This window comes from Ammospiza caudacuta, chromosome 13 (assembly GCF_027887145.1).
Source record: "Ammospiza caudacuta isolate bAmmCau1 chromosome 13, bAmmCau1.pri, whole genome shotgun sequence".
Lineage (NCBI taxonomy): Eukaryota > Metazoa > Chordata > Aves > Passeriformes > Passerellidae > Ammospiza > Ammospiza caudacuta.
The window spans coordinates 4,928,732-4,943,295 of NC_080605.1; the positions used below are offsets into that span (position 1 = coordinate 4,928,732).

Sequence of the window (14,564 nt, forward strand, 5' to 3'; positions counted from 1 at the left end):
AAGTATGACTGAGAAAATATTAAAAAATAATAATGATTAGTAATGACTTATACAGTGACTATTTGAGACACCTCTGTATCTCTTGACAGTTTTATTCTCAGGCTCTAAAAAGGGGATTGGAATCTTCCTGTCATCCACCATTTCTCTGTGATTAGGTTTGAATTCTGAAGAAAAATAAAAGTACCAAAGTTTGAAATGATCTTTTAAAAATCTGTGTTTGACATTGTAAGGTGTCCACTAGTAAATATTAACTATTACAAGAGACACATGCATATTGATTATGGTTATTAATGGTTATGCAAAGCTGAAATGGCATCAGCATTCTCTTGAATGTTCTATTCTAGTGCCTTTGCAGCTGGTTGCTGAGTGTTCTAGGACTCACCTTCCTTCAGATGCCATGTGCTCTGGTTTTCTCCCTGTATTTTGCTAGTTTCTACTGAAACCTTGATGATAATAATTCAATTGCTCAGTTATTTTGTTTGGGGTTTTTATTTAAGAATAGATGCTACTTCTGAAGAGAGATTGGAGATGAATGAGCTGTCCCTGTCTTTTCCTTATCAGAAAAAGCAGGGAGTGTCACAGTAAGGATATTCCTGCTGCTCTTCTACTTGTGTCAAAGAACCCTATTTTACAGAGAATCTGAGATTTTAAAATGTACACAGAATGATAGCTCTAATAAACAGGAAGAAATGTATATTTGTCATTCTGCTGTTTCCAGCTGTAGAGTTTCCAATTAAAATTCCTTCTTCACATAAGTAATATATCCAGCATAGATAACAACTTCTACCACAAAGTCCTTAATACCATTAATTATTTGATCTTTCTGAGGACATTATAAAAGGGGTAAAAAAAGAAAGGCAGAATTCTGTAGGTGTAAGGTGGCACAGCAGGGAACTCCACTGATCTGAGCATATTAGAGACTGCAAGGGAATTAAAGAATTGCAATAATGTGTGCAGAGAAAATGACAAGTGCAAACTCACTGCTTCTGATTTTTACTTTTGTTCTGTTATTTTATTGTCTGGCTTAAAATTGCAAGATACATTCTTGCACAAAGTGGGAGATGAAGGGATTGACTCCTGCCTGCTAATTTCACATCCTGATTGCTGTTGATGCTGTTAAAGTCACTCATGTCCAGAAAATCCAGAAGTAGCTTTGTATTAAAATGATTGCATTTACATTTTCTCAAAATCGTTCATCCATGAGCCTCAAAAGAGATCTGGGAGATTTGAGAACAGCTGGGGAATGTGCAGAAAGCACTTGGCCCTGGGGTAATTGCTGTGGTTATGCAAACTACCTTTGTCTGAAAACCATACTGGACATCTTTTAAAGACCTTCTGCATTGTCATCCTTTGTTCCAGCTGTGAGGGAGATATTCCCAAAACAGTCTCTTTCATGGTTATTTCGAGAATCTGCTTGTAAATTTCAGAGACTGAGAGTCAGCCAGGGAGCTGAGCCACCAGGTTTTATTATATGTAAAAAAGGCAAAAGTGAGCTCCTGCCCTGAGCTGTAGGTGTGCATGTGCAGAGCTGTGCTCCCCTGACCTGACACTGATGCTGTGAGAGTTATTAAGATTTTGCACCATTCCTGGAGGCTGCAGAACAGGATGCAGCTCCTGGTCCATCCTGGGTGGTGGGTACATCACCAGGGAGAGGGTATTTCATAGGGCTCAGGCATTTCCATGGAATTCTCCAGCCCCTTCCCCACAGAGGGCACAGAATTCCTGGAGAGTCGTTCTGATGGAGAATGTCAGAGCTTCTCCTGGATGTGGCTCCCTGGCTGGAGAAACACCCTCAGTGGCTCTGTGCCTGTGGCAGACCCCTCAGAGCTCTGTGAGCAGGGAGCTTTGGGGCTTTTCTGCACGTGCTTTTCCTTGTTTTGCTGAAAGTACCATGAATAAATAAACAACCTGAGCAGTGCTGTAGGGAAGGATCAGTGGGTTAATTGGGAAGATAAGGGAAGATGTGATTGTCCCCTCTCCTGCTGAGCACCTGCTGCCAAGTTCATTCATCCAGGTTGTTCCTGGAGGAGGCTCCTTCTGGAATGTCCAGAAAGGAGAAAGCAAATCAGATAAATTGAGTTTATTGCTGATCAGCTGCCAGGATTTATCTTCAAGTTCTAGGAAGCAAGTAAAATGTCAACGCAGGGAGTCATTGTTCTTGCACATCACCAGCAACACCAAGGTATATTTATTTTAAGACATAGCTATGAAGGGGAAAGAATTTATTGCTAAACAAAATTCCTAAGTCAAATGGAGGACTTGCCACCCATTGGCAAAACAATTTGGTCATTTCATTTTGCTTTTTCTATTTTCTGCTTGTCAGTTTCTTTTCTTTCCAGGCATAACATATTCGCTTTTAGTCAAACATGGTTTCTAACAAAAATCAAGCAAACAAACAAAACATAAACCCCAACCAAGAACAAAAAACCAACCAAACAAGCCATCTGTTAGAAAAGAAAGTTATTCTCTTCTCCTTGTTTGACATCTCTTCTGAATAGTTCTGACCAGCGATTGCAACTTATTTTTCACTTAACTAACAGTTAATATCCCAAATACCTTGCATCTCTTTTGCTTTCTCTCATTACTTCCAAACTGGAATTGATAACCATGGTGGTTATCACTTGCAACCAGCAATCAATAAACCAGGTGGTTTCTTACAGTCAGCAAAGCTTCACTGATGAGCACTTTATTTTCTCCATCTCTCCTTCCTCTCACTTTTTCTGTCCCCTTCTCTTTGGAGTACATCCTTCCTTTTTTCACTCAGTTATGCTGTGGTTTTTGCTTATTAGAATTTTCTGCAGCAGACAGGATGGCAGTGAGTGTCTCAGGAGGATGGAAGGGATCTGAAGCTGTTCCCAAGTGCAGCTTCTCTTTTTTAGTTCCTTCCTAAAGCAGGTGCCTTCCCTCTTTTGCATATCTGTAAAGTGCAGGGCTGTGGGCTCAGCAATCAATCCTGTGCTCCAGCTTGGGCAGAGAAGGATGCAGCAGGTTCACGGGAAGGAACAGCCTGTATCAGTACAGATTTTAGAGCACTGTGCTATAGAACTGTAAAAGTCTCTGGAGTTCCAAATAAGTGACTACAGATGTGACACCTCTGAGTGGAATTTGTCTCCAAGAAAGAGCTGGAAATTGAGCACCACATAGTTATTTTCTCTTTTGAAAGGTTAAAGCAAAAGGATTAAGGATGCAGCTTATGCTGGGATATTTTTAATTTTGCAGGAGAATGACAGCAGACAGGTGATTTTCCAGTATTTGAAAACAGGGAGGGGTGCTGAGGGGGAAAAGAAAGCTATCAGATTGAAAAGAACTTTTGCACATTCTGTACTTAGTCTTACTTTGGTAAAGCTTCACACACCCATATTCAGGGAAACTGAGCTACAGGATTCTTTTCCCAACTTAACTTTTCCCTGCAGAGAACAAGGAAATGGTTTAACTTGGACACGTGTTAACACCTGGCACATCCAACCAAGGAGGAGTGCAAGGTTTGTTCACTTCCAAATGTATATTAATTATCGGCTTCAAACACACGTGACTTTCCACTGCAGCACACTGGCACACGTGGCACAGGGCATCATCAGGGACTTTGGTCCTATTTGAGTTGTCAGAATTCTTAAGAGCTTATACCTGAAATTTGTCTTCAGTAAACACATATGCTTCCTTTCATTTTAAAAAGGGCACAAGGAAGAACTAGACTATTTATTTAGCTCCAGGGTGCCATCAGTTTTGATGTGACTGTTTCCAACTGGAGTAGATAAAATATCAGGTTTCCTGTGGGAAAAAAAAATATTAGGAATCCTTTTTGTTCTGCAAAGTGACCATATTTATTCTGTTTTATGAAGGAGTTAATTTTTAGATTGACCTTCATGTGTTGCATAATCTAAATTTATGAAAAATGCTGAAATGTTTACATCATCTGCAATATAAATTATAGGAAGAACCTCTCTAGGCCAAGTAAACATGATTGGTAGGTGATTCTGCTGTGGAAGGAATAGAAAATTATAGAATCACAGAATGTTTGTGTGGGAAGGGACCTGAACTTCAGGAGAAGCCTATTGTCATATGAGCACTCCCCGTGTTTTCTTTCCTTCCATGGAATAACATTTAGCATTGCACGTGGCCATTTTAGAGCATAAAATATCAGGAGGCTTTCTTTTGTTCATGATGCATCAGGAAAATGAACCTCAACTCCTTCTTCCAAACAAGAAGTGCAGCTCTATTTTGAAATTGTCATTGGATTCCACAGCAACATTCACACACACACACATATTATTTTTTGTTTCTCTGAATCACTTTTTTTAAACAAAACACAAACAGCAAACTAGTGCAAGTCAACATGCACTCTGTTTGTATAATTCCTAATATTGAACTATTATTTTATTCCACAGAATAAAACAGTTAAAAGTTACAGATTATTTAAGTATATAAAGAAATCAGAATTTTCTGTATATTTGACATGCCACTAATCATGGTTTATAACTGAGCACTATGACACATACAAGATTATTGACATCTGATATGTGTGTTTATAACTGTCTAGAATCTGTAATTTTTATAACTATCCAAATTAAAATCAGTATTATTACCTTTAGAAAAATCAACTTGTATTCGTCTGGTGAACTGAGAACTGAGTGACTCTGAGAGATTTCACTGGGTAACTCTATGGCTGTGTAGGATGCCGTGCAGTCAGATGCCTCTTTATATTTCCAAAATTAACTTTCTGCATATGTGTGCAGAGGTAAGATGTCCTAGACTCATTTCCTGTCTGCATCCATGGGAGATACAGCCTGGTTTGCTCTCTTGTCTTCATTGAGGTCAAATAAATGTTTAGAGCTCTTAAAATTAGACCCACAACTTTTAATGCATTTAGCTTTTCTTTTGTCTTTATATAAAAAGGAAAAATCTTTTATGGCAGTGGAAAATGTATAGTTTGTGGCTGTAAGGCAAGGAAGATTTGTGTTAATTGGTGAATATGCTTTTAGTCTGGGTTTCTTTAACATCTCATTTCTCTCTTGTTTTACTGGCTGGATTTTTATGACTGTGTGACTTGAAAAAAAAGTGGTGAATCGATGGGAAGATCTCTGTAGTGCTGTATGCAGAGGAGAAATAAGGGATCATGATCTTCTTATCACACAAGAAAATGCATATATTGCACTTCTTGAGGCAGCTGGACAGAAAGAAGAGGCATTTCTGTGTCACGTGCCACAGAACGTTTGTGCTGAGGTTCCTGAAGGCACTGAGGAAGAGCTTGTGTGTTGAGATGCTGCCATTTTCACAGATTTCACAGAATGATTAAGATGGAAGACACCTTAAAGATCATCGAGTCCAACTCAGCCCCAACACCTCAACTATAACGTGGCATCCAGTGCCACATCCAGCCTTTTTTAACACATCCAGGGATGGTGACTCCACCACCTCCCTGGGCAGCCATTCCAGAACTTTATCACTCCTTCTGTGAAAAACTTTTTCCTAATTTCCAACTTAAATTTCCCTTGATGCATCTTGAGATTTTTTCCTTGCAGATAACACCCTAAGCATCCTGGCCAAGCACAGCGGCTTCAGCCGGCAGAAGCAGGAGGTGTACCTGCTGCCCATCATCATCAGTGACAGCGGCACGCCGCCCATGAGCAGCACGGGCACACTAACCATCCGTGTGTGCGGCTGCAGCAGCGACGGCACCGTGCAGTCCTGCAATGCCGAGGCCTATGTTCTACCCATTGGGCTCAGCATGGGCGCCCTCATCGCCATCCTGGCCTGCATCATCCTGCTGCTCGGTGGGTGCTCACGGCATGGTCTGCAGTAAGGCCTGGCCCGTGGTACGGCCTGGCCTGTGGTACGGCCTGGCCTGTGGTACGGCCTGGCCTGTGGTATGGCATGGCCTGTGGTATGGCCTGGCCTGTGGTACGGCCTGGCCTGTGGTACAGCATGGCCTGTGGTATGACATGGCCTGTGGTATGACATGGCCTGTGGTACGGCCTGGCCTGTGGTACGGCCTGGCCTGTGGTATGGCCTGCGGTATGGCCTGGCCTGTGGTATGGCCTGGCCTGTGGTATGGCCTGCGGTATGGCCTGGCCTGTGGTATGGCCTGGCCTGTGGTATGGCCTGCGGTATGGCCTGGCCCACGGTACGGCCTGGCCTGTGGTATGGCCTGGCTTGTGGTATGGCCTGGCCTGTGGTATGGCCTGCGGTATGGCCTGCGGTATGGCATGGCCCATGGCACAGCCTGGCTCATGGCATGGGCCGCAGTATGGCCCATGGCATGGCCCGGTACGCCCATGGTACGGCCTGTGGTACGGCCTAGCCAACAGCATGGCCTGGCCTGTGGCACAGCCTGTGGTATGGCCCAGCCCGTGATATAGCCCAGCCCTTGTCATGGCCTGGCCCGCAGTACGGCCTGGCCTGTGGCATGGCCTGTGGTACAACACAGCCCACTGCATGGCCTGCAGTATGGCCCAGCCATGGCACGGCCCGCGGCATGGCCTGGCCTGACACATGGTCTGCAGTATGGCCCAGCCATGGCATGGCCTGGCCTGCAGTACAACCTGGCCCATGGCACAGCCTGCAGTATAGCCCAGCCAATGGCACAGCCTGGCCCTCAGCATAGCCTGGCTCATGGCACAGCCCGCAGTACAGCCCACAGCACAGCCTGGCCTGCGGTACAGCCTGCTGTACGGCCCAGCCCATGGCATGGCCTGGCCTGTGGTATGACCTCGCCCATGGCACAGCCTGTGGTACAACCCAACACATGGCATGACTTGGCCCATGGCATGGCCTGCAGTACAGCCCAGCCAATGGCACAGCCTGGCCTGCGGCACAGCCCGTGGCATGGCCTGGCCCACAGCATAGCCTGGCTCGTGGCACAGCCTGCAGTATGGCCCATGGCATGGCCTGGCCTGTGGTATGGCCCACGTCACAAATCCCCCAGTGTCTGCTGGCTCTGAGGAGATGTGAGGTTCAGAGAGGAGGAGGGACAGTCCAGTCCAACACTTCGTGCAGCAGCACTGACAGTGCTGGCAGTTATTGTATTTGAAGGGAATGCCCCGACGAAGGCAGGAATGATGAATGTGATTCCATGTTCTCAGAAGGCTAATTTATTACTTTATAATACTATATTATACTAAAGAATACTATAGTATGCTAAAGAATACAGAAAGGATACTTACGGAATGCTAAAAAGATAATAATGAAAACTCGTGACTCTTTCCAGAGTCTTGACACAGATTGGCCCTGATTGGCCAAGGAGTCAAAACAACTCCCAGCAGAATGCAATGGAACAATCACCTGTGGGTAAACAATCTCCAAACACATTCCACATGAGCACAACACAGGAGAAGCAAATGAGATCAGAATTGTTTTCCTTTTCTCTGAGGCTTGTCAGCTTCCCAGGAGAAGAATCCTGGGTGAAGGGATTTTTTTCACAGAATGTGGATGCCACAGGCAGTAGGACTGAATCCCTCATGTCCTAATGACTGGACAGAAGCAGAGAGAGCAAAGTCCTGTTCTGAAGTAGTCACACACACGAGTTACAGAATAAACAGGTGTGGAATGGGAAGCTGGAAATCACATGGGGGTGTTGAGCAGTAAGGTGAACACAGGGTGGGCTGCACCTGTTGGAAAATGGCTCTGTGGTATATTCTAAGACTTGTGTGAAACATGGAATCAGAGAATGTCCTGAACTGTAGGGGACCCACAGGGATCATTGACCCAGCTCCTGTCCCTGCAGACCCCCCAGGAATCCCCCCTGTCCCTCCCTGGTGTCCAAACCCACCTGGAGCTCTGGCAGCCTCAGGGCTGTGCCCATTCCCTGGCAGCACCAGCACCTCTGGGGGAAGCAGAACCTTTCCCTGATCTCAGCCTGAGCCTGCTCCTGGCCCAGAGCAGAGCTCAGAGCTGTCCCTACAGCCCCAGGGAGCTCTGCCTTCAGCCCCTCTGCTGCAGCTGACCCAGCTCAGTGCCCTCAGCCACTCCTCAGTTGGCCCCTGCAGGCCCTTCCCCAGCCCAGGCTCTCTGCTTTGGATGCCTTCTTACAGCTTTATCTCTTTCCATTATATATATATTTATATTTGTATATTTCTATTAGGAGTTTATCATGGATTGTAATGGCACAAGAGACACTAAAGCTTTACAAGATAAGCATTGTGGTATATTTTAATAAAACATTTGTGTACAACATCAAGCAAGGGAGAGAACAGTGAAAGGAGAGTTCTATTTCTGCACTTTGCAGCTTCACTTTGTGACTGAGATTTACATCAGTAAATCAGTAAATGCTGAAGTTTAAGCATAAAACTACAAAACCAAGCACAACCCATCTAAAGTTTTTTATGCAACACTCCCTGATTCTGAAATTGAGCTGAGCTCTTTCTATCTCACTTATTTTCTCTCTCTCTTTTTAGTTATAGAATAGGAGTCTCTTGAAGCCGGTAGGAAAAACACTGATTTCCTTCTCCCATTAGGGCTATGTTTTCAGAAAAACACTCTCTAATATTTGAAAACACCATCCCTTATGTAGATCTTTATAGACTATGTGAATAATGATAGTCCAACTTCACTTCCAAAGGGAAAAGTTGAGGCTCGAAATTAGGAGTATGGGAAATCTTATTGCTTTTATAAAATTGAGCTTCCAATGTAAATATGAGCTGATAATCAAAGACTAGATGAGTAATCAGAGCTTCTGACCCAATTTCCTTCACATGAAGGGAGTTGAAGTCATAGGTCTTTCAGCTTTTCACCCTTATTACTCCCAATCCCAAAAAAGCAACCTCTCACCTTCCCCAGCTGCACTCACCATGTGGTGCTTGGGTTGGAAATGTTTTGCCTAATCAGCTTGTGGTGCTCTCTTTGCAGTCATTGTGGTGCTGTTTGTGACACTAAGAAGACACAAGAATGAGCCTCTGATCATCAAAGATGATGAAGATGTGAGGGAAAATATCATTCGCTACGATGACGAAGGAGGTGGAGAGGAAGACACAGAAGCCTTTGACATTGCAACTTTGCAAAATCCAGATGGAATTAATGGATTTTTGCCTCGTAAGGATATTAAGCCTGATCTTCAATTTATGCCCAGGCAGGGTCTTGCACCTGTTCCTAATGGTGTTGATGTTGATGAATTTATTAATGTAAGGCTTCATGAAGCTGATAATGATCCCACAGCTCCGCCATATGACTCTATCCAGATTTATGGCTATGAAGGAAAGGGGTCAGCAGCTGGTTCCCTTAGCTCCTTGGAGTCCTCCACATCAGACTCAGACCAGAATTTTGACTACCTCAGTGAATGGGGTCCTCGCTTTAAAAGACTCGGAGAACTTTACTCAGTCGGAGAAAGTGACAAAGAAACTTGACAGTGGATTACAAACTTTTTCCCTGTTGACTTAATGATCATGTAATATTCTAGGGCCACTGCTGTTAGTTAAAACTAATGTGGCTTTTTGTTTTAGAGGCAAGTTTAGCGCCAGTCATCTATAAAATCAACTACATTGTAATGTTGAACCAAAAAAAAAAAAGTATATGTTAGGAGGTTAAGTCTTGTGGAGTGTGAAGTAAAGTATGTGGAGTGTCTAGAAGTCTTTGGATATTTGATATTCACTTGGCCACTCTGAAGATGGAGATTTGGATCTTTGATTATCTTCAGTGAATTGAAAAGAACAAAAAAAGAAATTGGTGCTCTCTTAGGAAATGGACTTGCAGGGATTTGCTGTTGAACAGTAGCTCCTGCCCAGTATGTGTAAAGCTAAAGGTTTGTTTCTGCATTGCCAACAAAGATCCCGCCACAGAAATGTTCAAAGCAATATCTTGGTCTTCTTAGCAATGCTGAGCAGAAATAGCATTGCCAATTCCTACTGGCTCCTACTGTGCAGTGACCATCCATTGTACATACAGTAATTGTTGGCCACGCCACCACAGACTGAATATCATCTTTAAATATTGTGTCAAGCCTTAAAATATTCACATGTTCTTAATCCATTCCAGTGATGGGTAATAAATACTACTAATGTGTAGAGCTTCAGAGGCAGGGCTGCAAAACCTTGCTTCACAAAAGGATCTTTTTTTCTAGAAGAAGGATCAACCCTGTGCTTCGTCTTCTGAAAGAAAAAACTGTGAAATGGGTTGGACTTACATAAATGAAAGAATTGCTGATTTTATTGCTAAAGATCGAATTTATTTGTTTAATCTTTGAAATAAATATTTTATTGATGTCCATTACTGCTTTTATTTATTAAGACTGATAATCTATAGAGTAAGATTATGAAGAAAACTAAATTATATCAGTTAGAATTTTTTTTTCTATATATAATGAATGTTTCATACATGTACATTTTGAAAAGAAAAATGACAAATTGTTGCAGGTTAAAGCAGTTCCCTGTCCATTTGCAGTAGCTGAATTTTAAGAGAATGCTGGCAGGAATTAAACATTGCCAGAGAAAACTTTTGACAGTTTTATATCTTCATAAATCTAGTACCTGGTGTTTTTAATACAAGCACAAACAGCTGGAAGTAAACTGGTTCATGTGAATATTTAAACTATAGACTTTTAGAAATCCACACATAACACAGTACAGTAAAATAACATGCTTATAGTTCTCCACTGTATTAGAGCAGGAACCAGTGTGTACATAATTTTACTGCTTCTGTTATTAGCCTTTTTTTCTATAATATTCATAGTGATGCACCAGGGCTCTTGCACACAGAGAAAGAACACTAGAAGCTGCAAGCATACTCAATTTGTAATGCAAACTTGCCATTTAGAAGTAGCAATTGTATAAGAAAACTACGTATTACATGCAAATCATTTTAATTTTCTACTTTGTTTTGAAGCTATATTATTGTTTGTTTATTTACTCCATGTATTGTATTCAGAGAAACTCCTGTATTGTTTCCTACTTTGTGAAATATATTTTTATAAATACTTTTCTTGTTATTGCTTTTCTTTCAGGTTTACCTGGGCACTGCAGAAATGAATCTGCTGGAATAACTTCATAGTTTTTTGAGGAATGTAGTTTCTTCAAAATCATTTATTTATTAGTTGAATACAGACAAAATAAAAACCAAAAAAAGAAATAAAGGAGAATATTTGAAACAATTTTTGACAGTGATTGCAGAATTTTGACAGTGATGAGAGCACAGGAGTTATGAGTGTCTGATTCACTGCACCATGCAGAAAAATAACCTGAAATGATTTTTGTTTAAACATTGCTGATTAAAACAACCCACTGACTTAAAGTTCCTCAATAGCACTTATTCTACAAAAAGTTCTTAACGCATCACCCCCACTTTTGTCTGTATTTCAGATGGTAACACTGACTTTGCTTTAGCTGCAGCACAGCTTGGTTTAATGACTGTAGTCTGTGGGTAACTAATACATTAATACCACTTTGACATATATTATAAAGATTTCATTGAAATTAATTATGTACCCAATACATTTAAGTTACACTGCACTAAAACAAAAATACTTTTGAATAAATGAATCTAAAACTTTTGGCAAAACACTGATCTGAACAGTGAGGGGGTAGGAAAGGATGGTAGGAAAGGATGGTAGGAAAGGATATATCCTGGAGGTTTCAATGAAATCAAATGTATTTCTGTGACTCACTACAAGAAAAACCAAACAGACTCTTACTCATCTTGCTCTGGGTGCCAGGCTGTTCTGAGCTGCCATGGCACATCCAACACCAGCTCAAACAGGAAAGGGGTTGGGAACTGAGCCAGTTTCTGTGTACACCCCAGTGCTGGGAGCCAGGGAAGGTGCTGTGAACGTGGATCATGGCAGTGGCTGGGGCCACCCCAGCGTCCAGGGCAAGGCACTCTGAGAGTGAGAGGCTACACTGGAGAGTTTAGCAGAGCTCTTTTGTAGGAAAACTCACAAATGGAAAACCTTCTGATTGCCTTTCTGATTGAAAGTTCCATCTGAGACCAGGACAGTGCATTCAGTAATAAGATTTCCAGCAAAAAAAATCCCATCACTGGCCCTGTAGGAGAGGCAAAGCATGACAGAAATCTCATCATTGTCAGTCAAAAAGAGATGGGAGTCACTGCTGCTGGGCAGAGTTTGAAATTGGGCATTTCTACAGCTTTTAAACAGGAATAGGTACAATGCAAAGGGGAGAAAAAGAATTAATGAATTTCTGACCTGTCAATGGAGATGCGCTGTTTCTTGTGCCATTGCCTCCCCACTGAAGGGAAATGATTAATTCTGCAAACTAATTCCATGTAATCTGAATATAAAATTTATACCAATACATGTTAGAGGGTTAAATGTCAATCATTCAGTTTTCCAGTACTTCTCCTTTTTTGACAATTAACTCAGCATAGAATTATTATGGATAACAACAGTATTTAGGGGGATTAGATCACACAGTTCTACATTTCACATCTAGGTTTAGACATATTAGCGACACTCCTTTTAAGCATGTAAATCTGTAATTCATCTTTTTCAACAACATTTAATTAGCAACTGACTCATTGCAAATGACAAGGAAAATGCATTAAATTAGAAATATTAATACTGATAAATTTGAGAAGTAAATATTCAAAATCTTTTACAAGTGCCAAGTGCCTTAGAGCTCCATCGATCCTGGCCTGCCTTCGCCTGGCTGTGCCTCACATCGTTTGTCACAGCCACTGAAGTAAATCATGGCCCCCACGAGAGCTGGAATTCTGTGCACATTGTAAGGACACAAAATTCAGCTCAGGCATTTCAACATGAAAGCACTGTGAAGGGAATGTGTGTACATGTTTATTAAATATAACTCGGATGGCTGGAGGTCCTCAGCGTGTCCTGTCCTTTACAGCAGCTGAAAGCAGAGGCTGTTTGTGTGCTCTGACCTTGAAATCAGATCACAGCAAGCTCATTTAAATACATTTTTTACCTGGTATCATTACACCTTTTTGTCTATGATGACTGAAATGACTGTGAAATACAGAGGAGAGAAAATGGCTCAAGACTTTCATTTAAATCAGCAGTTGCTGATCACAGGAGAAACATTTAACACTATGGCAACTCCAAATCCCATCAGCTCTGTGGCAGCACAGCAGTGACAATTCTCAGTCTGGAGAACAGACAGAATGTCTGCAAAATAGTCTGCTTGGAATAACTCTATTTGTACAGCTCTGCTAGAGATGGAGCTGCTGATTTAAATAGAAAGAGAAAAATAAATCAGCTCTACAAAATCCATGCAGTTGCATCTACCTACAAATGTGTGTGGCAATTTTTTTAACAGCCTCCATAGTCATGGGATTCTAGAACTGAAAAATGGATTTAGAAAGCTTCTCCAAGGTCTGTCTAGCAGGAGGCATTTTTGGCAGGTAGCCTTTTCCTGTATCTGGTTTCCTTGGGATATAATTTCAGTCTTATGGAGCTGTTTGGCTGTTTCTTCTCCTCTGCCTGCTCCTCTCTTCACCACACCTATCCTGAACTGGAATACTGGGAGTGTAATGTTAGAAAGTTCATTAAGACCATGTAACTCTTTTTCAGCTGGTCAGTGTTCAGGGACCAGAAAATGCAGCTCATCCAGGAGAGTGAGATTCACCAAGCTCCCTTCCTCTTGCAGGGAAGACTGAACAGTCTGAGTTATTCATACGAATTTAAATACTCATCCAGTATTTAAATTATGCTGAAAAATCCGAAGCTAATGATGGTGCTTTTTAATTAATAGAAAAATATAAATAATAGAAAAAAATAAATAATAGAAAAAAAAATGTTCATTAGTGGCAGATATTCACAAGTGCTTCTGATCAAGAGAAGTGGAAAGTTCATCAAAAGTTCATCAGAACTGCAGTGCCAGGAGCCAGGGAATGGCTGCCAGTGCCAGAGGGCAGGGCTTGGTGGGATCTTGGCAATGAGGAATTGTTCCCTGGCAGGGTGGGCAGGCCCTGGCACAGGGTGCCCAGAGCAGCTGGGGCTGCCCCTGGATCCCTGGCAGTGCCCAAGGCCAGGCTGGACACTGGGGCTGGAGCACCTGGGACAGTGGGAGGTGTCCCTGACATGGCAGGGGTGGCACTGGATGAGCTCTAAGCCCCCTTCCACACTGGGCCATTCTGTGATTCTATGTAAAAAGGTTGCTTGAAAAATTATTTTTTAGATTTGGAAAGCTTTTAGCAGCAGCAGGATGTTCTAGTAAATTGAAGCTTCGTAAAAATAAAAATGTAAAAAGTAAAAAGTAAAAAGTGAGAGCATTCACTGTTGCTAGAGTTTGCTTTCAGACCACAGCATGTGTCATTAGCAGAAAATAGAAAATACTGATGGAGTGAGCAATGAAAGCTTTCTGTGCTCTGTCATTCAGATAAGTTGGACTTGTATTATTTCTACATTTGTATACTATTTGTGCAAGATAATATTCTGGCTTTGCAGAAGGTGGAAACCAATTTAACTTGCTCTATAATTCACAGTGATGGGTTTTGTAATCACACTGCAAAATGAGTCTAGCTGCTGTATTATACAATACTGATACTGGCTTATGTGCTGCAGAACCAGACCCTCTCCAAGTGATGTCACAGTATTCAAAATGAGAAAATATAAAAGTCCTGACAATGCTTTTTGTGCAACTGCAACTAAGACATCTTCCAAAATG

At 42.0% G+C, this 14,564-nt stretch overlaps 1 protein-coding gene across 1 annotated transcript in view; it reads left to right on the forward strand.

Moving 5' to 3' along the window:
• CDH8 (cadherin 8) overlaps positions 1 to 10,798 on the forward strand; it is a 148,067-nt gene extending 137,269 nt beyond the window's left edge. The window contains exons 12-13 of the mRNA XM_058813798.1: positions 5,520 to 5,771; positions 8,842 to 10,798. Of these exons, the coding sequence (XP_058669781.1) occupies positions 5,520 to 5,771; positions 8,842 to 9,335 (746 nt within the window). The 3' untranslated portion in view covers positions 9,336 to 10,798. The remainder of the gene's footprint in view (positions 1 to 5,519; positions 5,772 to 8,841) is intronic.
• Positions 10,799 to 14,564: the final 3,766 nt, after the last annotated feature.